We start from the raw sequence: 23,504 nt of genomic DNA, 5'->3' as shown, positions 1-23,504 counted from the left end.
TTCAGAGATAGTGAAATACAATTCTTCCTATTGTCTCCTGCCCTCAGGACATCCTCTAGGGATAGCAACCAGCAGGACCTCTCTCTTTCTAGCTCCTCATTGCTTTTCACCTGCCTGGCTCACCTTTTAGGTCATTGCTCTGGATAATTTGCTGGGCTGCCTCTCTGATCTGCTGCTTCTCCAGCTGTCTGGACTTTGCAAAGGCTTCAGAAAAATCATGCCTCAGAATAAGTATTCCATCAAAATGAAACCATATCTGGAAAAATGGAGGAGCTCATCAGGATTTTATTTCTAAAAGTACCATGGGTAAGAAGTTCCATTGGCACCAAAATATTATGTGTTAGTATTTAAGGCATGATGATGATGTAACTGTCACTTTTCTCCTGTCCTTCTCTCAAACTTGACCTGACCTGACCTGGGATTAAACAATCAGAACTGTTGTCACCATAACATGTTTCTCATGCTCAAAGATCACAAGTAGACTAACCTCAGCACAGAGCAGAAAGGGATGGAGTGGCAGAAGGTAAGTGATGGCAAACATACATTTATACCCATGACCTGCCTGCAGCACATGTGGCTACACATTAGTGAGATGATAAAGTTTTCCTTTCTTTTGTATTCTTTCGCTTCCCTACTCTGTTTACCTAAGCAGCAGGAGTCATCCTAACAGTTGTTAGTGAGAAAAGATACAGAATGTAATACATCTTCTTGTCCCTCAGGAAAAACATTTGGTAAATTTGGAATGAGCATCTAATTCTCTCCAGGATGCTCTGAATGTAAATTTGGAAAGAGGAATTTCTCCAAATAATTATAGTTTAGATGCTGAATTCAAAATATATTTATTTTCCTTGCTTTTATGTTGGCGCATGTTGCTCACATGCTGGAAGAGATTTCTTTTTTTTGGTTGCTATGGTAAAAAGCAGTCCCCAGTCCTTTTACTTAAAGCCCATGAACTGCAATTAACTGTTTAATGTTGTAACAGACAACAGCTCTAGTAACACCTTAACAGCTTTGTGCATGATACTCCCATCATCTCAGCAGATGGTGATTTTTGGCATTCTGTGCTTTCAGTTTATTCTTCTCCTTTATAGTCCTTGCCATTATATCTTCTGTCAAATGCTTTTGGACTAACTTACTTGCAATTTGATTATTCTGAGACAGATCTCAGAATCTTTTTGGATTTCTGTTAAAGGTGCTCAATATATGTAAAAAAATTGTGCGTATATCCCTGTCATCAATTATAAACCGGATTTTAAAGTAAGAATATGTTTCTTCTCATCTGTAACCATAAAAATACAGTCTTGAAACATGCTTAGTCTGCATAGGACCCCTACATCTGAACAGAAAAGGAGAAAGAAATGATTCTTTTGTGAAGAAGGAGTAACTCTGAATGTTTGTCAAGAGTCTGAATTAAGTAATAATTACCAAATTCAACTAGTTTTACTACAGGGAGATGCCCTTCATTATTAATTCTGTAGAGATGGAGACTGAATTTCTCATGAATTTTGCTCATTGTTTTAAATATTTATGACTAGCATAAATGCTTTTAATAGAGGAGTTTCAATTAAATTTAGAAAACAATTCAACTTTGCCAAGACATTCTCAAAAGCAATATTGCCTTGTGAAACTATTTTTCCACTACTCTTCCTTTTTCTCCCATATAATTATTGTTGTATCCAGTTTGTAGTGGCAGTTGTATTCCATCTCTAATTTTATTTTTCAGTTAAAAATAAATTCTTTGTAATTAAAATCAGCACTGTTCTCCATGTTGCTCTTTAAAATTATTTTATGTATTTATCAGGCAGAAGGCTTCAGATGTTTCATTCTGTAATAGAGGGACAAATAAAGTCTTTTTAGTACCTTCAGCAGCAGTATTAGCATTTTGTTTTTTAGGAAAAACAAAAACAAGAGGGGAAAAGGAAGATAATAGTTTTCCCAGACCCATAACAAGATAATATTGCAGTTTCAGGTTTTAAAATATGAATGTCTCATTCACAGCTATTTCCTGGCTGACTCCAGGTTTCTATGATTATTATTTATTCAGGGCTGACAGTGTGCTTGACATTGTGCAAATATAGAAAGAGATATTCATGTGGACTATCTGCCAGGATTTCCTAGTTGTTAGTGGCAGTGTTAGCCTCTTTAAGCAAAAGCTTGAGGCTGTCTTTAAAGCAGAGATGCTTATCCATCCTGCCAACATGCAGCTTCATGCATATGACCGTGGGAAACACTGCTCAAATGCACAAGGCTTTGGAAGGATGGACCCAGTGGAGTTTAATTTAATTAGTACAGAAGCAGTGTGTTGTAGCTCTAACTAATCGAACCTTTAAGACCAGTCATGGTAATTTTAAAAGCTGGAAATCTTTTTTTGGAAGGTGACTGGGAAGAATCAATCCTTCTGATTGATACCTAAGGAATCAAAGAAGATTGTTTGCCTGAATATTGCATGGTGTAAAATCCTGTGTCTTTTGTGAAATCCATGAACTGTTTTGTAATTTATTTGTAGGACTTACTGATGGCCTGTGTACTTAATTAACCTGGATAGTGATAGTGTCCCTCGAGTTGTTGCTGCTGCTTGCAGACTACCCATTGCCAGACTGACATCTGCCCCTGGCTTTGTCAGAAACAATGTATTCCAAATTTTAGAACTGAAGGCTTTTGCCCAGGACTAATTTCTTAGGTTAGGGACATTAGGGCCAGGGGACAAAAAAAAAATCTTAGTCTAAATAGGAGGAATGCTTTTCTATTTGTTAGAAATCTATCTTTGGATTTTCTTTCCAAAGGAGTAACTGAAAAAATAATTCTAAGGATCTTTAGTGGCACTTCTTTGACTTAATCCATGAAAGAGTAGGTTTTCTGTCTGCTGTTTAATAGATGAAAAATATTTTTGTCATGATCACTTATAAGCATAGTAAAACGCCCAAAATCCCACCAATAAAACCAACTTGTAGTGAATGAAAAAGTGGAATGCAAAAACTTGTCCGTGTTTTCTCCCTGGCTAGGATAAGCACTTGATGATCCAATTCTTTCACTTAGCCCAGCAGAATGAATGGATGATGACAGTAAGCTAATCTCTTTGTCTGAGGTGGTGATACCACCCAAGCTAACACTGAAAGGCCTTCTTAGAGCAGCACAAATCATATATAGGAGCCAGTATCTAAAAGCTCCACACCCAGAAATGAGCACCTCTGCCATGTATCGTACAGAAGCAGCCAAACCAAAAAGATTAATAAAAAAATAAACAAATCTCTGAGGAGCTTGAAAGCTGAAGACAAATGTCTTGATGTCGATTCAGAACTGCAAAGAAAGTTTAAAATGGATGTATCAAATCTGATACATAAATTACAATTCCTTTATTTGTCATAGTGGATATACCTCACATTTTGTTTGGAAAAGGAAAGACAGTGCTGAGATTTCCTTGCCTCTCCACCCACCTCCTTCAAAGTCTTCCCTTTAGCTTTCAAGCAATTTATTTACACTGAGCAAAATGTCTGGTTTGCACTCACAGGAAAAGTTTTAATTAATTGTCATTTTATAAATCCTCCACAATATTTATTCAAAAGATTGGCAAATGCCAGGAAGTTCACCCATCCCTGAAAAAGTAAGTTTTGTAAACAAATCTGGCAACAATTTATTTTAACAGCAGCAATCCTGCTAATCTGTCAAGATGTAGTTTGTTTCTGGCACTTGATTAAATTCTTTTTCCTTGAGAATAGAAAATAGTTTTATATAAACAAACAATTTAGCTGGGACATGGTGACTGTCCCTCTGCTATTTCACAGAGAATTTAATTCAAAAGAAAAAAGCTAACAGTATAACATTTAGCACTTTTCTTTTAAAACAGAAATAAGGCTAAATTTCTGTAGTTACAAACAACAACATTAGGGGCTTCAGGGCCCTTAAAACCCATTCCTGGTGTATCCCATGAACTGAACCAGCATTACTTCGCATCTCTGAACATAAACAAAGGGCATGTTTCAGGAAATTTTTTTCCCAGACACCTATTTCCTGGCCATTTATTCCTGTACATATCATCCACTTGCTCACTTCTTATCCATCCTCAATTCATGGATCCAGTTCCCTGTGCAGCAACACCAGCACTTGTGCAGGTGCATTAGCCTTAGACAACTCAGGCTGATGTGACACAACTGAGTGGACTGCGCAGCTTTGTCTGGTTTCATCAAGAAAAATGTCCATGACCAGAAAAATGTTTTATGCAAGGAAACAGTCTCAGATGTTTGCAAATATCTGTAAAGCAAAATAGGCAAGCCTTGCCACTTGCCATTAATGTTGTTTGAAACAAGAGATCAGTAGGTGCTGATGTTCAACTTAAATGGACATCACCTTTGTCTGTGTTAAGACTTCATCCAACTGGACTGCTGGGTATGTGGTCATTTTGGGGCGTTCACCTCTTGATTCTTAAAGAGATTTGGCATGTCATCTCACTGCTGCTCCTTAGCACAGGAAAATAATTTGTGAATCTATTTTACATTACAGCTTTGTAACTCTGCATGTGCTGGTGTAAAGGCTCAACTGTGCAAATGTCAGTACTGTCCTGGCAGTTTGTACCAGCAGGTAAAATCTGCCTTCCATCTTTCCTGCCACTTCCCCAACTCCTTCAAACTTTAAAAGACTGATCCAGATCCCAGTGAAGTCAGTGAGAGCTTTCTCTCTGTGCTGGATCCAGCAGTATGCAGCCTCTTAGTTACAGCATTTAAGATATAGCTAATGTTAGTAATCCTTGCCTGCCTGCCTAGAACACCCAAACTGTCTGAGTCAGGCAAAAGCCTGAGGAAATCACTTGGGTTTGTTGCATCTGAAAGGTCAGTCTGTGTCCCCATGGACTAAGAAGTGTTGGGGAGTTGCTGCCAGTTTCTTGCTATTTATTTCTGGAAGCTGTTAGCTTAGATTTTTTTTTTTTTTTTTTTTTTTTAGTTAAACTTAGTTATGGGGAACTGAGAGCAGAAGAGTGAGGGCTTTGGAAAGTCACATTTCTAGGTGATTTAAAAATGTGTTTGTAAATCTACAACCCTTGCTTTTCAGGTTCCTTTTTAGATGGAATTTTAATCCACATTATGGACACTCAGGAGAGTGCATGTATTCTATATCTTTTCTAATACCAAATTCAAGGACTTTGACAAATGAACAAAAGCAAAGAAAATAACCCTAAAAATCCTGTCAGAGTTTGACATCAGGAACTTTATACAGTACTATTATTGTGAGACATTTTATTATCTAAACAAGTCTTCATTTGGAAGAACTTCAGATACACATTTTTGCGGTGTATTTAAAATCAGTGTAGAAAAGGAAAGGATTTATATTTGATGTAGGGATTTATATCTGAGGATGTGAAATAATGGATTTTTAAAATATAAGCATATATACTTATACATATGAAATTAACTTAGCACCCTCTTGCTTATTTGGCACCCATGCTATTTAAAAGAAAAGGGGTAGTGAGTGTCTAAAACTTTCTCATGTTGAAAACCAATATTCTTTTATATTATTGCCTCTGATTCTCTTTGTGATTTAATCCTTTCCTTTATATGGCTAGGGGGCAGGAACAGGGGGAAAGTCACAGCCACAAGTAATAACATGGCAATTAACTCAGAGGTACTGGTGGGATATTTAAGTAATTTTAAATCAATATTTATAAACATGATGTTGCTTGCTTGAAAATCTGGACATTATTTGCAGCTTTGGAAGACTTGATTACTTAACTGATTTTGATTTTCAGATTGTTTTTTGAAAATCAACCACTGGTTTGAATCTGCTCCAGATGGGCAATGACTGAAAATTGTTGTAATCTGGCATGTATTTGGTAGCGTAGGTGAGCTGATGGCCTCATTAAAAGTATCTCAAGCATACGTGCTGATTAAAAATCCCTTCATCTCAGGCCCAGCAGGGTTTTGGCTGAAGGGAACTGAGCTGCTCTGTCACCCCTAAGGGCCCTTTCTGGCATGGCAACAGGAGGAACTTCATCATGCTGCTGCACACAGGTGAATGGGAAACGTGTCATGGCCCAGTGCACCTGCCCAGCAGCAAGTGCACCCTGGTACAGGCCAGCAGGGAGTACGTGTGTCCTCACAACCTGAATGAGCATCACACAACTGAGATCACAGGGTTTAGAAGTCTAAAAGTGGTATTTAGTTTTCCACAAACAGATCCTCAAAATTATTGCCTATCTGGTTAAAAAATGGTCCAGAGAGACAGACAATGAAGGTTCAAAGGCTGTGAACATCAGAACCAGACATCCCAAAGCCCCCTTGTTGTCTCTGCAGAGAAACATGTTTCAAAAGTACATCATTTCCCATCCTAAATGCAACTGCTAAAGCTGGTCACACAGCTTTAGCACACAGTTGTGCCCTAGTAGTTCCTATTTGTTTCCAAAAAAAGCCTAAGGTGACCATAGAACAATGTACATAGAACATGTTCAGGTCTGTGTTTTAGTAAATTTAAGGCAGGCAAGATAAATCCCATTCTGAACAGCATTCCATCATTCTGGCAGCTACTTGCTAAACTGCTAGGAGAATATTTTGCACTTTTTTCACAACCTCTGAACAACTGAACAGGGTCTTTCCTCCGAAGTGTTATGACTCAGCTCCCACAGCAGTCATATTTTTAAAGGAGAAAATGTATCATTTCTAATAACAAGCCTGGCAAAGACGCTGACCAAAGTGATGTCCCTGGCACATAATATCCCTGGGTTCTAGGATGATTTGTAACCATTGCTTGCATGAATTAAATGGCTCTTTTCTGTTTAGACAGCTGGATTCTGTGTGGCACTAGATGGCAATATTCCCTCAGCTCCTGCAATGGTCAGGGAAGCCATACACAGCAAAGGGACACATCCTGACCTTGTTTCCTTGTTATCACTCATGTAACTTATATTAGCCAGGTTTTATGTAGCTAAACTCAATATGGGCTTCAGGGCTTTTTAAAATCTCTGTGTGTTCATCCACCTATCTTTACAGCTTCATAGCTCTCTGTCAAAGCATTTATTGGACACTAGGTTTACTGTGTGGGATCTTCTATTTCATTTAGAAAGCTCTTATGGTCTCAGGCTCTTCCATGATGTTGAAGCTCAAATCTACAGGCAAGAAATATATACATCTGAAATATTGCACTGGTTTCCTGCTGCCTTTTGTGTATTAATATAGTGGCAGATTCAGTCAAGCCATTACTTAGATATAATGTTGCCTCATGTCAATTGTAAGTGGATTATTTCTTTCAGTCATGTTTGTTCTCATATAAAATCAGCATAATCTAAACTCAGCAACTGTAAAAAAGTAATTCTGTGTCTGTACCCAGATGAATTTAACCCTATGCCTGTATGATATTTCTAAAGGTTTTCTCTAGTCAGCCAAGAACAGCAAGGAAAAGGGCCAGCAATAAATATTGTCCATCTCCTTTGTGTGATTAGGATTTTTTTTTTTTTTTTTTTGCCTTGGTACCACTTTATCAAGGTTCAGGTCTACTGATATTGCTTCTTTCAAAATCAGGCTTGTCATTGATTTTTGTGAGACCACAATCATTATAATGATTTTCCAATGATTAAGCACTCTGAAAAAAAAGTGGAGAGTGAAACTTTCCTCCTTACATACCATGCCCCTCTTCTGGTTCCCTGGAAAGCCACAGAGCCCAGCTGAAGATCTCAAAGTTCTTGAAACTGTAAACAAACAAAATTTCACACTGTTAGGAAGTAGTGAATTATTCTCACTTATCTTGTTCAAAGGATGGAGGAACTCACGTGTAAGAACCCATCTATCTCCATGTGAAACTCCCCCACCTGAGCCCTCACCCTGTGCCTAGCCATGCCCTTTTCTGTTAGTTGCACATTTTTCTGTGGGCTGTTTTTTCAAAGTCCCTAGAAAATATTTAATGTGTGCTAAAATGCAAGGGGGGTTTTGCAAAAACAATCAAATGCCTTTTGCTGGTAAAGTAAGGAAGGTTTTTCATGTTTCATTATGCAAAGGTCTGTTTAAGTAATTCTTGATGATATAATAAAATACTTGACCAAATGAAGTGCATCACACTGTGTACACAGAAAGCTTAGAGTTTGTGTACCCATATTTTCCCAGAGCATTCTTTCAGTTGCACTTGCATCTTTTGCTATTCACAGCCTGGTTTATATATTTACCAAACAGCTCAGGTGGCCAAGCAATTACAATAACAAATGTGTAATATACAGTAAATGCTGTATCATGAGGTACAAGGTATTGCTGCATGGGTTCAGGCCCTCATCCAATAACAAGTAAATGCAGAAAGAAGACTTCATTGGCCTCAACACATTTTTCACTGTATCTTTACTGGCACTAGAACTTAGTTTGGAAGACATGATTAAAATTCAAGTATTAAATGTATCTGGTATGGACAAGTGACATAATTTCTTGCAGCCACCAAATGTTCTATTCCACAATACATTATTCATCTCAAATCACAAAACAAAAAATACTTGCTGGTAACATCTACTTTTGCTTGGGTGAATGAATATCAAAACTTGTTATCACTGACTTCCATGTTTTGTTAAGGCAAAAGAAAAAGCAATATCATTAAGCAGCACAAGAACTCCTTAAAGAAAAAAATATTTAGCAGCAATGTGGTTTTTATGTTCATGGTGTCTTACACATGGTTGTCATGATTGAGCTTGGGAGTAGGACTAAGACCTCTGGCATTTCTGGAGTTTCTGTGTGGCCTTGCTGTTGTCACTTGATCTTTACATTGGGAGCATTCGAGTACCTCTGGAGCTTTCTTGAATTCATGTCCTTGTAATCATCTGTCTCCCTCAGATCACACTTGAGTAGATGGAGCAGAGGGAATGGGAAGGATAAGAGCAATCTCTGCTGACTTAATGCCTTTCATATTCCTGGCGGTCCTAAAATAAGTGCTCAAATTCTTTGTTGCAAAAGACAGACTCTAAGGATTCCTTCTTCTCTGGCAATTGCTTTCATCTCTTGAGTGTATAAGTACTGGAGTAATGGGAGGATTTGTTTTCAGCACAGACAACAGCATCATTTTCAGCCTTCTGTGTGTACTCACCCACATTTTAGGCTGTTCTTTACCTAAACCTGGATCCCCCAAAGAGAACTAGTGTGATGGAATCTCTTCTTGTTAACACTTCAAGTTAATTGTCAAGAGAGTGACTAAAGGGGGTTACATGTTTACAAGTCAGTGCTAGAAAAATATCTGCCTGACACATTTTTTCATGATTATATGAGTTACTAACCTAGCTAGGATGGGATTGCATTAGGTGAGATTAAGGTAGCATGGGTAGTATTCTATGACTTTTAGTTTGTCCTTGTCACTCAGAAATGGTACAGAGGAAACTTTTAGCTGAGAAATCTAAGCAAATGGTGCATAAGTTTCTGGTGTAGGATACTAAGGTACTGTTTTAATATTTTAGGAAAGGTTACCAAGGCAGTGGATGGAGAAGCTGTAATGTTTAAATAGAAAGGAAATTAAAATAAAACCTGTCAATCTCAGTAATTTAATTCATGAAACAACAATAATGAGTAATAATAAACTGAGGCTGGATCAGGTGTGCATGAAAATTCTCCTTAGGCTGCTTAATTTTTGGAGAGTAATTACCACAGTGATAGCAAAATGTCTACTTTTTCATGAGTTGGCTAAATAGAAAAGAGCCATTATTCTGACTGAAACGACCATTAATGGGAAAATTATGTCTTGAGTCTCTGATGTGTTTGAAAAGTAGGAGAAAATTTCCTTCATGTTGACAGACTGGAAGTCAATTGAGAATTAAATGCATAGAAAACAATTGAACACCCTGAACCTGCACATTTTGTTATGCAAGTAGACTACTTCTCTGAAGCTGGCCTCTGTTGAAATCTCTCTTACCTGAGAAGAGGTTATTAGAAGTTCACACATCAAGATCTGCTCTTTCCCACCTCATATCCCTCAGTTCCCATGTTCTTTCTCTTTGCATCCCAACCTAAGACCAGTGCATTCTATCATATTCCCATCTGTTGATCTTTTCCTTGGAACCAGGATTCTTTAATCTCTTGAAAGATGTTGCATCTTCCTCATATTCTCCATCTAACCTGATTATCCAGAAGACTTTTTTTTCAGAAGTGCATTTTATTTTGCTCCAAAGCACCCAAATAAACTTGCAAATCATCTTGAAAACCAGAGAATTACAAAAACTTTTTTTTGTCCTCTTCATTTGCACCAAAATTAATCTTCCCTCTATTTTGCCTGAAAACTCCCTAGTTGTATTCTTGCTTGTGGTGCCTTGACCTCTCTTCATCTGGTTGCTTTATATTCCCAGGAAGCTCATTCCTGACCTTCTTACAGTGTGTTGATGTTGCTAGACTTGCCAGTGAGTTTCTGCCTTGCTCACATTTTCCCAATTCACCTGTTCCTAATCAGCTTGTATGCTTTTCTCTACTTGATTTTCAGCCTCTTCTAGGCTCTCTTTTAATTCTGGCTGCCTTTTCACTTCATGCCTCACAGCCTGGCAGGTGGAATCAGAGAACCACGGAAATCCACTTGAAGGAATACAAGAAATGAGGGATCTAAGGAAAGTAATTAGACATACTGGAAGTGACTCAAGGAAGAAGAAAGAGCCAGAACCCTTTCTACTCACCCTTACTCCACCCATATGATCTGCTCTCCACACTCCCCTTCCTGCATGCTTGCTTGACTCTCTTCTCATCTCCATGGTCACCTTTACAGTCTCCTCACAACATCATTGAGCCATGAGGCTTAACAGGAACTACTTGAAAGCCCTGGAGACATATTTAGAGGGAAAGCAGAAATTAACTACTCCATGGGTATTCACTTAGTACCTGAAACAATTACCCATTGCATTTCCAGGTGAAGTTGGGGACAGGCTAGCATTTCAAGCACGTGTGCATTCCTGATGCCTTTCCCATACATGTCTCCTATATCTCTCTATAGTGTCTGTATCATAAATAATATCTGGTTTATGTTTATGGACTTTGAATCCTTGCTGATAGTAGATCTGTGTACACTGTCAGAAGAATGATCAAAACAAAGAAGCTGAGAAATATATTTATAGGAACAAAAACCACCTCAAGACACACTAAACCAAATCCCCTTTCCTCCCCACCAAACCCCAGCTTAAGAAGAAAAGTAAGAAAATAAAGGATAAAATTGTGACCGCTGAGTTCTGGAGAAGGCTTGGCTATCCAGACTATAGGGTGGAATCAGTCCTATCCTTCAAAGAAGATATTAACAAACTTAGAAATGTATCTGAAAGACTTTGAAGCTTATCCCAGATGTTTCTATACTTTTTTTCAAGATTTAAAGAAACAGGCTTATAATTACACATTACAACTGAGTGAATAAAGCTAGCAGCAGTTTTACAGTGCTCTGGTAGAAGATCACTGTACAAGGCATGACATTGTACAAGCCTGATTCATGTCTGTGCACACAGACATCATCTTTTTGAGGTGTTCAGTCAGATCAAAGTTTCTTTGTGAACTCAAGAAATGCATATGAAGGGATGGGCAAAGACCTGGTAGGTAAAGGGATAGGTTAGAATTTTTTGACAATATAAATATATTTACATTATTATCATCATAACTAGGTCATTTGAGAGCGAGATTTTTCCATACACTTTTTTTACAAATGTGAAGTCTAGGCACACATTTCCTGGGATAAAGGAAGATCAGCTTCCTTGGTACTACAGGTTGTGTTCCCAAATGATGCAGTGTGGCCACATCCACTTTAAAACATTGCAGGGTCCTAGAAGGACTTTAAAAATAAATGCAGACTAGCCATGAAATGAGTATTTATAATAATTCCACAAATCAGTATCTGATATTTAGATATGGTTCAGTTCCAATCACTAGGCTTTACTGAGGCATCTTTTCCCAGGTCCATTGTGTTAGCAGAATCTTCTGGGCGACGTAGGTACCATAGTCTGAGGTGTGAATGCAGTAAGCATAGGCAATGCCTGCTCTGGTGTTAATCTGGCTGCTCATGTTCAGCGTGTTCAATGAACACGCTCATGCTACATAAAACACACATGCAAGGGACACAACTTTCTGAGCTACTGCCAGTTTTCAGTGGGACAACCACAGAGGGTCATGCAGAAACATCTAGAGATGCCAGTTTAGATCACAAATCAGTCAGGTTTCTCCACAGCTGTGTTAAATCTGACTCTCAAAATTCTGCCTCTTAGCAGAGCTGCTAAGTTTGTGTGGAGGTGTTGAGAATCAACTAGATGAATCCCTGAGCAACCTGAATTAATTAAGCCTGCTTTGAGCAGGATATTTGATTAGGTGACATCCAGAGGTCCCTTCCAGGCTAAATTATTCAGTGACTCAATTCTAATGCACCTATATTGCACCCAATTCCAGTATTTTTGTCACTTCTTTCCTGTGCTCCATGAAATAACACTAGGACTGTCCTTATTTAAAAAAAAAAAAAAAGTTGGTTGTACTGTGGGCTAGCAAGTTAAATGCCTAATCTAATGCCTAATCTGTGGGGGTCCATGCTATTCCTGAGACAGCTACAGCAAAGCTGCATCATGTAGAAACTTCATCATGTACACATGTCTCACCTCCAAATACTACAGTATGTGTGTTCTGAGTGATTCTCTGGTAGTCAGAAATTTAAAAAACTTCAGGTTCTTGGTTTGGGTTAAAAACATGAGTATTTTTTTCTGGTGAGTGGAAGCAGCACCTCATTGCCAGAGTGGTGAAAGCATCATGGTATTTCCAGATTTAAAACATACTAGATTCTCTTCATAATGCTTCAATGAATAAGATGATTATAGTGAAAGGACAATTAATGACTGTTTTCCCAAGTACAGAACAGGGCTGTGAATGAAGTGTCAGCAAGGAGCAGTTCCCTGACAAGCAAACAAGCTGACAGTGTTTGGAAACTCCCTTAGAGACACGGGCCCTTTGTTTCATTTCTCACTGCACAACATGAAAAAGAGGAAGAATTTTGGTGAAGCTGATGTAAACTGGGGAAAATATACTGTGATCTTCCTTTAGTTTGCATCCTGGGAAGATGAAGGACAGGGTAACAAAGACAATGAAGAACATGCTCCTTTTCATAATTTTGCTGGGAGTAGTATCTGGTAAGAACATGATTTCATTATGCTGCTAAAATTAGAACACTGTTGGCTGTTATGCTTTCTCTAGGGAACTTTATAATACATATTTAGGTATTAGACACAGATGGGAAAAATCAAGTAACAATTAGTTTCCTACTGAAATGGATTGGGCTCTGTGGTTACAGCAGTATAATGAAGAGAATATGACTCTTTGCTAAAACTCTTTTTTGGATGAGGCACTTCATTTCTAATAGCCACTGCTCAGTGTGACAACACTGGAGTGGGAAAGGAGGTCAGCTCTTCAAGAAATAATAACTCATAGTTATACTCCAGTGTCTTCCTTTCATATATTGATAACATTTCTCTTTGATAAAGTAAAACAAGCAACCAAACAGGACCAAACAGAAAGAAAGTTGTGGACAATATTAGTAGTATAATGTTACTAACTTTGATCAGTGTAAATACATGGGAGATTTGCCAATATGAGTATTTGCACATTAGCAACTTAGTAGATCTTCAAACTGTCTGAAGTTTGCATGGCACACAAAGCACTGGTGTTGCTGTAAGCTTCCTGTTCAGGTAACTCTAAGAGTTCTGCCATCCCTCAGGTACCTGTCAGTATTCAGTGGTTTTCCTGATGTTCCCAAAACTGTGATTAGGACACCGCCTGCCACTTTCAGCTTTCTTTGAAAAATAGCATTTTTCTAACCTGCATGGTTGTGGACAGAGAAAATCTTGTGCTTGTTACTCAAGCACAGTCTAAAGACTGACACATCACAGATAAATAAGTTTTAAATATAAATAAACTTCTCCAAAATAATCTCATGATTGCTTTGTCTTAGACTCATAATTTATCAATGATTGTAATGAATTCTGATAATGTGTTAAATTGCTTCAGAAATATTTTGTTCTGCAAAGTAAAGAGGTAGGAATGGATTTGTAAATATGGAAGGCGAGTTTTGGTAAAACTGGTTGGAAAAAGAAGAAGCCATTCAACTTCAGCACCTAAAATTTCAGTTAAAAATAAAGAGCAAGAAGTTAGAACTTTTGATTTAGAAAGACAAATTCTGAATAAGTGGCCAATGCAATCTTTGGACATAATACAAAAATAGCGACTCCTTTCTACACTTCTAAATACTGTAAATTATTTAATTGTTTTTAGAAATGGTTTCCATTAATGAACTGTGGCTTGATGAGTGAGCTGAATTCATTAAGTACAGTCCACAGGAGATTTTATTTGAAGTTCAGCTCCACTTATGCAAATGTAACTCCGGAAGCCCCTCTCAGCCTAGCCTTATTTGCATGGGTGATTTTTGTTGATGATGTTTTCCAGAATCTGTAATACCAGTAACAAAAACTTAGTCCTTCACTGTATCTTGCTCCTGCTGACGTAAATCAGTAACAGCTCAGTTGAACTCAGTCCTACCAGGGTGTCAGATTGGCCTGTTCAGATTAACTCTTTCAGACAGTTCCCACTTCACAGTCTCCCACATCCCACCCTGTACCTGTAGAGTAGCTCCAATGTAGTTTTTTTCCAAAAATGCCAGAATAATCCCAGCTGGATCAGTGACCCATGAACCTGCTGTATCTGCAGTGTGGGATCATCTGAATCTCCATGCAGCTGTGGAGGGGCCCTTGGCTGCAGCTCCAATGGTCTCAGACTAGTTCCTGTAGCAGCTTTTCACCTTGCAACTCTGCAGCAAGAAAAAGACTTCGTGGGGCTTTTGCTAAAGTATTTACTGGTGTATGAAGAGCCTGTCCAGACCTTGAGTGGGCACTATCTGTCTCCCTTTTGGCACAAAGTGTGTAGGAAGCTTGGCTGAACACAGCCAGCTTTCTTGGAGAGTGTTTTGGATGAGCTGGTGAAGCATCCATCCCCAAGCAGCAGTCAGCCCTGCCCTGGTGTGGTGTTGGGGTACATTGCTGGTTCAGGGATGTGAGACTACTGAAGTGTTGTTTCAGGGCATCAAAAGCAGTCCTGATTTAAGTTTTCTAGACACTCTTCATAAAATGAAGCACAACAGCCCTTTGTCAAAAATACCAAAAGCTTGAAGTTAAATGACAGAGAAAGCAAAAAGTTTGTTTGGGGAGTCCAAAGGTCTGGACAAACAAGGAGCTTGTGCAAATCTGTTGGATGCCTCGCCAGTGTGTGCAGCTTCCATGAAGTTTAGAGCCATAATTTTGGTTTTGTGGGCCTGCATCTTCTCCAAAGACTCCAGGTTGCTCTTCCTCGCTCAAAGCAGGAGACATGACAGTAGCACTCCTGAAATTGTTACTAACTCACACTACTCAAGAGCCAGGCTTGCACACAGCTGCCATAGAAAGAATTAGAAGAGAGAAAATGGAGGACATAGGTACTGCAGCTAGTGCAGTCCACAAAAAAAACATTGCTTCTTTAGTATCTGGGTCTGTATGATTTAAGGTACCTCTTGATGTAACAGTGAACAGAGGCACTAATTAGTACAGGGGACAAAATTTTAAAATATAAACATTTTGGGCTTCTTTGCTTCTGCATAAAGACATATATAAAAGCAAATGATGCAGTAAAATAATACTTCAACAATGACCACTCTAGATGAGAACACTATAGGACTGAATTACAGAAAAGATGCATTAATTTGCCATTAACACTGGATTTACTACCACAAGCCCCCATTCATATGTGAAAAGAGAATCAGGGCATTTTGTGTTCCTTAGTGGCAGCTCTGGACAAAAGCTGTGATCTTCTTAGCTCAAGTAATTTTACGTTCATTTGCATCTGCAGGAAGAAGACCCCAGTTGCTTGAGGGCTTACCTGCAACAAGCACTGTTGAAGAAAACTCAGCAGCTGGTGTTACAGTCTACAACTTTAGTGTGAATGCTTCTTCTTCTGAAGGTGTTGCAATTCGTCCTATCATAGTAAAGTCAAATCCGCTCGCAGAAGCTTTTGACATTGAACCAAAAGGAGGTCTTGAATTCAGCGTGAGTTTTAAGTTTAACTTGAGTGATTTTTGGTTGTAGACTGATGTTTCCTGGATTACTGGGGACTGACAGAAAAGAATTTTAAATGTAGACTGTGGTAGTATTCAAAAATGCTGTAATATATATGACAGATGAATAGCAATAGTAATTATGATTTTTAATTGCATCTAGGAAAAATCACTCATCACAATAATTCCATTGATTCTGTGATAGAAAAAAATGTGATTTTTAGAAAATAAGAGGTGAAGAAGAACATGGAGAATCTGCTTCTGTTTTGAGGTTTTAAACAAAGTTTTTCGGCTTAATATGTATGGACTCACTGTGAAATGAAAATGCCTTAGTTAAACTGCATACAGCTTCTGTTTGGCCATTCTCGCCAAGAATTTAAGAATTAAAATTAATTTGTCTCACTTCCAAAATAAATGAAGCTGAATTAGATCAAAGTAATTTTTAATTCTGAACAAAGGCTGTGACACATAAGGACATTATCTTGATGCAGAAGTTACCACCCTTCCACACATCTGAGACCTGTCTTTATCCATTGCATGCTCTTGTCCTATGGCAAATGCAGAGCAATTTCCATTACTTCAGGCTGATTTTCATTGTTGGATATATCAGCAAGTATTAGCTCACATTTGTCACAGACAATGAGTGTTCAGATGCATGATAACTTGTCATCCCATTGCAACTTGCTTGTACAGCTGAGCTTGAACTGTGACACTGAAGGTGGCTTTAATAGATATAGATAGAAATGGTGCAGAGTCTTTAAAAGGTGATTTGAATATCCTTTTCTGAGTGTTTTTAAGCAATTCAGGTTTTCACAGAACTGATACAACAGCTCTTTTCTTGTTCTCTTTGCTGGTGTTTCTGGGAGAAATTTGGAAAAAGTAAGGCTGTGGCCCTGGGTGGTATTGGCTCATGGATTTGATGAGCATGCAGGGAGCTGCTGTGGCTCCCATGCTCCAGCCTCCCAGGAAAGCACACAGCTCATTTGTGCCAACTCAGATGGCTCGTTACTACTCCTCAGCCAGGTCAGTGAAATGGTTTAAAAACTTCTCAAAAAATCCCTCGTTCACCTGTGGAGCATAGGGTGGGACTGTACACATACCTGGACTGGGTCAGCTGAAGAGATCATAGAATCATAGAATTATAGAATATGCTGAGTTGGAAGGGTTCCTTGGTTCTATGTAGGGCACCCCAAGAATCATTCCATGTGCCTGAGAGCATTATCCAATCTTTAGTTCTGCCAGGCTTGGTGCTGTGACCACTGCCCTGGGGAACCTGTTCCGTGTCCAGCCACTTTCTGGGTGAAAAACATTTGCCTGATATCTACCTAAACCTGCCTGAACTCTGCTTCATGCTCCTTCCTTGTTTTCTGTGTAAGAATCAGAAGGAAATAGATACATTCCTAAAACTGGCTTTGTTGACAGAGGACCCATAATGTAGGGACTCCCTTCCTAAGTTTTATTTTGGCATTTTGAATTAAAGTGATCCCTTCTGCTTTCAAAAAAAACTTAGTCCCTTTATATACCTGCTTGCTCCTGTCCCATGCTGTCATTATGTTATGATGCACAAGAATTTATATTGCTTCTTGCTGAGTGGGACTGAAAAATTAATATGGAGGAAAAATAATAGACAAAAAGTCCTTCTTGTTTTTTTTTTATGGCAAGGATGATGGAGAAATTATTGTTCTAGAACAGTGGAGGGTGACACAAGGATGAAAATGGATGGCCAAAAAGCTGGAGACTGGAGACTGCTTCTTCCAAAGCGACAGTTTCTATACATGTCATACCATAGCCACATTACTAGAATGGCCTCTGAACCTTTCTACATTTTGTTTGAACTGTTGCTTTTTTTAACATTTCCTAAGTCACTTGGAGGACTAGAACAAAGAGTTTGAGCCAGTGAATATCAGTCATGAAAAAAGTCACAAAGCAATCTACATACAAATTCTGCAAATTAGCAGAGGAGTTCTAATTGCAACTCATAAAGCAAGGATAAATACATGGGTGTTCTTAGTTAATTTATTTGATGAAGATTGCTACTTTTAATTACTTACACTTGTAGCAGATCTCAACAGTATTTCACAAAAGTGATCTGATCCAAAACCAGACACTTCAGCTCTACCTGCTGCCATTAAATCTTTGCTAAGATGATATAGAAAAAGGCAGTATTTCATGAATTAATTATGAGGTTAGCTAAGAACCTGTTTGAATAGGCTCTTCAGTATTTATGAAGCACATTTAGTCCTGTTGCAGCAGCAGAAAGCAATACCACACTTCTTGGTATATTTTGGGACTTCTGAGAAAGTAAGAGATTCTGAGATCTCAGTCCTGTCCCTTCCTCCTCACCTTACTCCTGTTTGAAGATTCTCAAGAACAGAAGATGTGTGGAATGCATAAAAAACCTGATGTTTCCTGAAACTATCTGGGTGCTCTTAATGGTACTCTCTGAATGTATTGGTGATGGATCAGGGAGCAGTGAAATTCTCATGTGGAATGAGTGATACACAGTTTAGGGGTGACCCCAGATCCCCTTTCATGAAGCCTGCAGTTGCTTCAAGTGTGTGCAGCCTTTATCAGTAAAATCTTTGCTCCTACCTGAAGGAAAGGTAAATTCTGGCTCAGAGCCTACACCAGTGGGCTGAACACAAAAAGGTTCAAAGGCAATCTAGAAAAAGACCATTTAGATTCACATCTTTACTTCCAAGGCCTTTATAAAGGAGGGTGGAAGATGTGTATTTAGGCACAATTAGTCTGGCTGTAGTTACAGAACTAATGAAAATATTTGGCTGTGAACTGGAGGGCTGATATCCAGAGCACATAACTTCTCCTTAGACCTGGACAGTTTAAAATGTTTAATTAATTGTATGTGTTTACAGAACTTAGATCTCCATCAAACATTAATTTTGAACATCAAGCTTTCCACTGTTGTGACAAGATTTTTAGGATGTTTCTTCTGTGTTAGCATCACTTTTATGGGAAACTTGTATCTGTACAGTAAGAGGAGACCATCCAGGACACAGTTATTTTCTCCTGCAGTATTGTAACAAAAAGATCCATGAGGTCCCAGAGAGAAGTTGTTTTATGTACCAAAAGGCACAAAACATTTGTGCTTCTCTTCACTCCCCTCCAACTCTTTGTTATTTGTCTCTATTTTGACTTCTGTCTTCCAACTGTGCTAATATCACTTTTGTGTTTGTCCTCTGACCCACAGCATCTCATCTAAACCCAAGGATTTATTTTGTTGTTCTTTCTGCATGTTCTTCAGCCTCCTTTATTGTGCAGTATTGTAAATACACTGACATGCTACTTGATGCATTCACTCATGAGCCCTAAGAGTTTTCCTTCCCAGTTTCACAGCACCCTGCTACTGTGTTCAAATTTCACAGTTTGTTAGCCACACAAAAAACTAAACTGTCACCTTTTCCTTTCTTGTCCAAAAAAGGAAAGATCTATTGGTTTCAGCAGTGAAGATTGAAGCATACAACTTTCAGCATCCTCCTGTTGCTCAAGGCTCATCCTAAATCCAGAATGATTGCATTTTACTTTTTTTCATGGAATGTCAGATTTGTGCTAGTACATACTCTGTGTTGAGGCAATATGCAGAGCTGGAAGCCTTTGAAATATAATCCCCAAAACAAAGTAAAACAAATTTTTGCCTTATCAATCTTGCAAAACTCAAGGCCTAGGTTATTTTTTCAATTAGTTCAGCATTTTCCCCTAACAATTCTGATGCATCTCGCAGACAATGTACCCATGAAGGTACCTTCTTCTGTGGATTTTGTGTAAGTCTTCTCCCAGATACAGGTTACACAAGGACTATATGGTCTCCTGCCTCCACACTCTTTATTTCAAGTAAAAGATCTTCCTCCTCGTGTTTCTAACTCACAGAAAAAGTGAAACTGCCCTTGTGTCTTGCAAGGCCTCCTCCAAATTCTCAGTCTCATCACACCTTGAACACTCCTGGAGCATGATGTGGAAAGGAAAACCCTTGAAACAGACACATACCTGCAAGATGTAGTCCTGAACGTGAAGACAAAGCTGTGAGGCAGGGCAGCTTCTTCAGGGCTATCTCCTCCTCAAACTGCTCCTCGCACAAAAGATCTTTGAGCTACTCTGTGAAGCCACACAACATTTTGATCTCTTTACTCTGTTTCTGTCACATTTTTGCCACTCATGAGAAATGTGCCAGCAAGTAAAAGATCATCTTAAACACTCACTCTTTACTGATTGAAAGTGTCCCTTTATTTGTATTCTCTCATTTGGACTATAAGTTTCATCTCTTGCATCATGTGCTAATAATAATATTTTATTTTCAGGTTATTACCACTGGAAACCCTGTCCTAGATTATGAAACTATGCCAAAGAGCTTTGATTTGCAGATTTTTGTTGAAGATACAACTGGAAGAACTGACCTTAGCATATTGACTATTCAAGTAACAGATAAAAATGAACATCCTGCATTTCAAGGAAATATGGCAATTCAAAGTAAGATAATGGTAGAATTTGAAAAGAGCAATACTTGAAAAGATGACATGGGCTTTAAAAAAACTGAGCTCATACAGTGCTTGTAGGTAAAGTAGTCTAGAAATTTTCTTTTAGGAAAACAAGGGATAAACAGGACACTCTTTTTATCAGAGCTTTGTTTTACACTAAGAGTTGGTATGCTTCATGTCTGGAAATGCCCTTTTATTTTTCTTGAAATTTTGTTTAAAAAATATTTAATAATTTTGAAGCAGCTGAAGAATTAAAAGAAAAATTATGCTAGTAAATACATATTGTTTTAAATTAGAAAACTGGGGTTTGCTGGGATTATAGCCATTGAGTATGGGTACATATTTTTGTAGTTTGATGAAAACTGAACTGATTTGGCTAAGCAAGTTAAATTTCAACAAGTGCATATTGTATGTGCAAGAATTTCTGTGGGAAAACCATAAAAACCTTCCTTTGCAGATGTTTTATATCTGCATATTGCATTCGCACCTTCATATGAGAAATTAAGTTGAAAATCAGTATTAAGAGTGAGACCTTGGAGATTGTGATCTATGGTGGTACAAATGGAAAGAGGCAGAGAATGATGTCTCCTGCAGGAGGCAGTTGATGTCAACCATGTTGACTTTCAGACCAGGGGTAAAGGTGCGAGGGGGAGGAATGTGCAGTAGCCTTGGGAGGGAGGCTGGAGAGCCTGGACTGCAGCTGTGGCCAGTGCAGGCTTTGCAGGTGTTGCTGCACCTGATGTGAGTGATGCTGCCATTGATAGAGAGGATGGGAAATAACTTCTTTACTCTCTAAGAGTAAAGAGTTGCTTATTTACTAATGACGAAGACCTGCAAAAATGGTACCAGATCAGAATATAATGATTTTTTTATTATATGTTCACATGCAGACAGAACAGTTCAGTTTATTCCATAAAGTACCGTTTGAAGACTTGCTGACCTAATAGCACTGTATGGCCAAGCCTACCTCAACATGCAGTTTTAAAAAATCTGAAAATACTAAATTGTGATCCCTTTGTGGCAGGCATTCAGAGCTGGCTGCAGCCCCCCAGGTCTGCACTGACCACACTGGAGCGGTGAAGCCCAGCTGCAGCCTGACTTTTGCCTGCTGCACAGGGACACGTTCAGAGCAGCCTGCTCATGTTCAGCCCTCCTCACTGATGCCTCCTGAGCACATTGACATCCCTGATTCCATACAATACTTAGTTTGTAAAGCAAATTATCTTCCCCCCAGGGAAGAGGCTGTGTCATCTTCTCAGTATAGCTGGTGTCTTGCATATCATGGGTGCCACTGGAATCTAATAATAATTAAATCTGACACTTGGAGAGATCAACACAGCATGAAATAAACTACGTGGGGACTTGTTACAAATAAAGGCATCAGCTTAACTCTCAGCTAGATCTGCCATAAATTGGTGAGCACAGATGTCTGATCTGTCTAACTGTGTGGCTTTAGTTAACAGTACCCGCCACAATTAGACATTAATTGCGCATTTGCTATTTATGAAAAAGCATCTCCCTCTCATTAAACTTTGTATTCATATTGCTGTCCTCCGGGAACAACTCATTACGCTGCTCTGGGATTCCCACTGCTCTGATGAGGAGCAGCAGTCAGTAGAGGTCACAGTGGAAATTAATAGTCCAGAAAGAGCAGATCCAGCAGACACAAAAGGGCATAAAGCAAATAATGTGATCTGAAGATCTGTCGTCCTGTTAATTGCTCTGCCCAAGGAGAGATGAGCCTGTTGCCAGTGGTCCAGTATAGGATAGCCCAGCTGTGAGAATCCCTGGCATGGAAAAAAACATACCTTGCTCTGAATTATCAGCCTTAGCAAAGCAAAGTGCAGGCCATCCACTGCTTATCTGCTTCACAGGTGTAAAGAAAAAGTGGAAATGAAGAGGAAAGGCTCTCCTGGCAGGGCACAGGGTGTGGACAGGAAGGGGATGATGGTGAAGACCTAGAACAGGACTGTTTTCTTCCCATCTTCATAGTAAAATACCCCACAGACATAACCCAAATGCATTATTTACTCCATAACCTGTGAACAGCTCAAGATAGGCCATAAGGAATGATCAGACTTTCCCTTGGAGGGAAATTCATATTGCAATGGTGGTTGCCTGTTTACAGATACGTAATTGGTTTCTTTTTATCTTTTGAGTATCTGTGATCTTTGTGATGGTTTTGGAATTATACTTGTGAAGTGAGAAGATGCAGCAGGTAGTACTACATCCTGACAGCATCAATGCATCAGTCTCTTTGCTGCTGTGCCCTTTACTTTTACCCAGATAACACTGAGTCTTACATCCCTGCAGCTGTGACAATTTGTGTGATGGAAAGGAAACCTCCAGAACGCATTTACCAAGTTGATGCAGCTGATCCTGAAAATGCTAATCTCAAAGTAAGTTGTATTAAACAAAAAACTCCAGAGATTATATAATCTGCTGTGTCTGAAATGTGAATTACCATCATCTTTCAACAACTTCCTTCCTTATCAGAAACACAGGAAAAGGTTTAATCTGGAAAAAAAAAAAAAAAACAAAAAAACATTCTCAATACTAAACTAAGAAAAAGCTGCCTTAGTGCTTGGACACAAACTATATTTTAAGTCCTCAGCCTTCCAAAATTAAGGGATATTGAAGGCTGAATTTGATATAGTTAATCAGAGAGACAGTAGAAATTGTGAATTTAAAATTTTAAAAAAGCCTTACAAAATGTTTCTTGTAGATAAGAGTCACTAAAGGTAAATAAAATTTTTAATCTTCTGTATCACACCATAAATTCTTTTAAATGAGACAGTAGGGAAATCACAAGATGTATGAATATCAGGTTTTTGACAATTCCAGGACAAACTGTGACCTTATGTTATGAAAATGTATTGGCTGATTTGAAAATACTATTGGTATTCAGAAAAACTTGTGGAATATTATAAGTTGGTATCTCAGGAAAAGTAACTGCATTTAGCTAAGAAATATGTTGTATCTTTGCTTTTATTTAGT

The 23,504-nt window shown here is 38.6% G+C and overlaps 2 protein-coding genes across 4 annotated transcripts in view; one reads left to right on the top strand and one right to left on the bottom strand.

Moving 5' to 3' along the window:
- ATXN7L1 (ataxin 7 like 1) overlaps nucleotides 1-10,668 on the bottom strand; it is a 131,066-nt gene extending 120,398 nt beyond the window's left edge. For 2 of the 3 annotated variants that reach the window (XM_085569053.1, XM_085569058.1), the window contains exons 1-2: nucleotides 9,856-10,590; nucleotides 7,605-7,669 (exon numbers count right to left, since the gene is read on the bottom strand). The gene's annotated coding sequence lies outside the window, so the exon portion shown is untranslated. The other variant, XM_085569055.1, reaches the window with a different exon arrangement.
- A 2,201-nt stretch (nucleotides 10,669-12,869) lies between these two features.
- Nucleotides 12,870-23,504, top strand: part of CDHR3 (cadherin related family member 3) — a 33,993-nt gene continuing 23,358 nt past the window's right edge. Inside the window, exons 1-4 of the mRNA XM_085569751.1 lie at nucleotides 12,870-13,072; nucleotides 15,813-16,009; nucleotides 20,331-20,499; nucleotides 22,821-22,906. Coding sequence (XP_085425877.1) covers nucleotides 13,003-13,072; nucleotides 15,813-16,009; nucleotides 20,331-20,499; nucleotides 22,821-22,906 — 522 coding nt within the window. The 5' untranslated portion in view covers nucleotides 12,870-13,002. The remainder of the gene's footprint in view (nucleotides 13,073-15,812; nucleotides 16,010-20,330; nucleotides 20,500-22,820; nucleotides 22,907-23,504) is intronic.

Source organism: Lonchura striata, chromosome 1A (genome assembly GCF_050655825.1).
Source record: "Lonchura striata isolate lonStrDom1 chromosome 1A, ASM5065582v1, whole genome shotgun sequence".
In the NCBI taxonomy this organism is placed as follows: domain Eukaryota; kingdom Metazoa; phylum Chordata; class Aves; order Passeriformes; family Estrildidae; genus Lonchura; species Lonchura striata.
The sequence above is the reverse complement of the archived record's forward strand: the minus strand, read 5'-3'. Positions and strand labels throughout refer to the sequence as shown.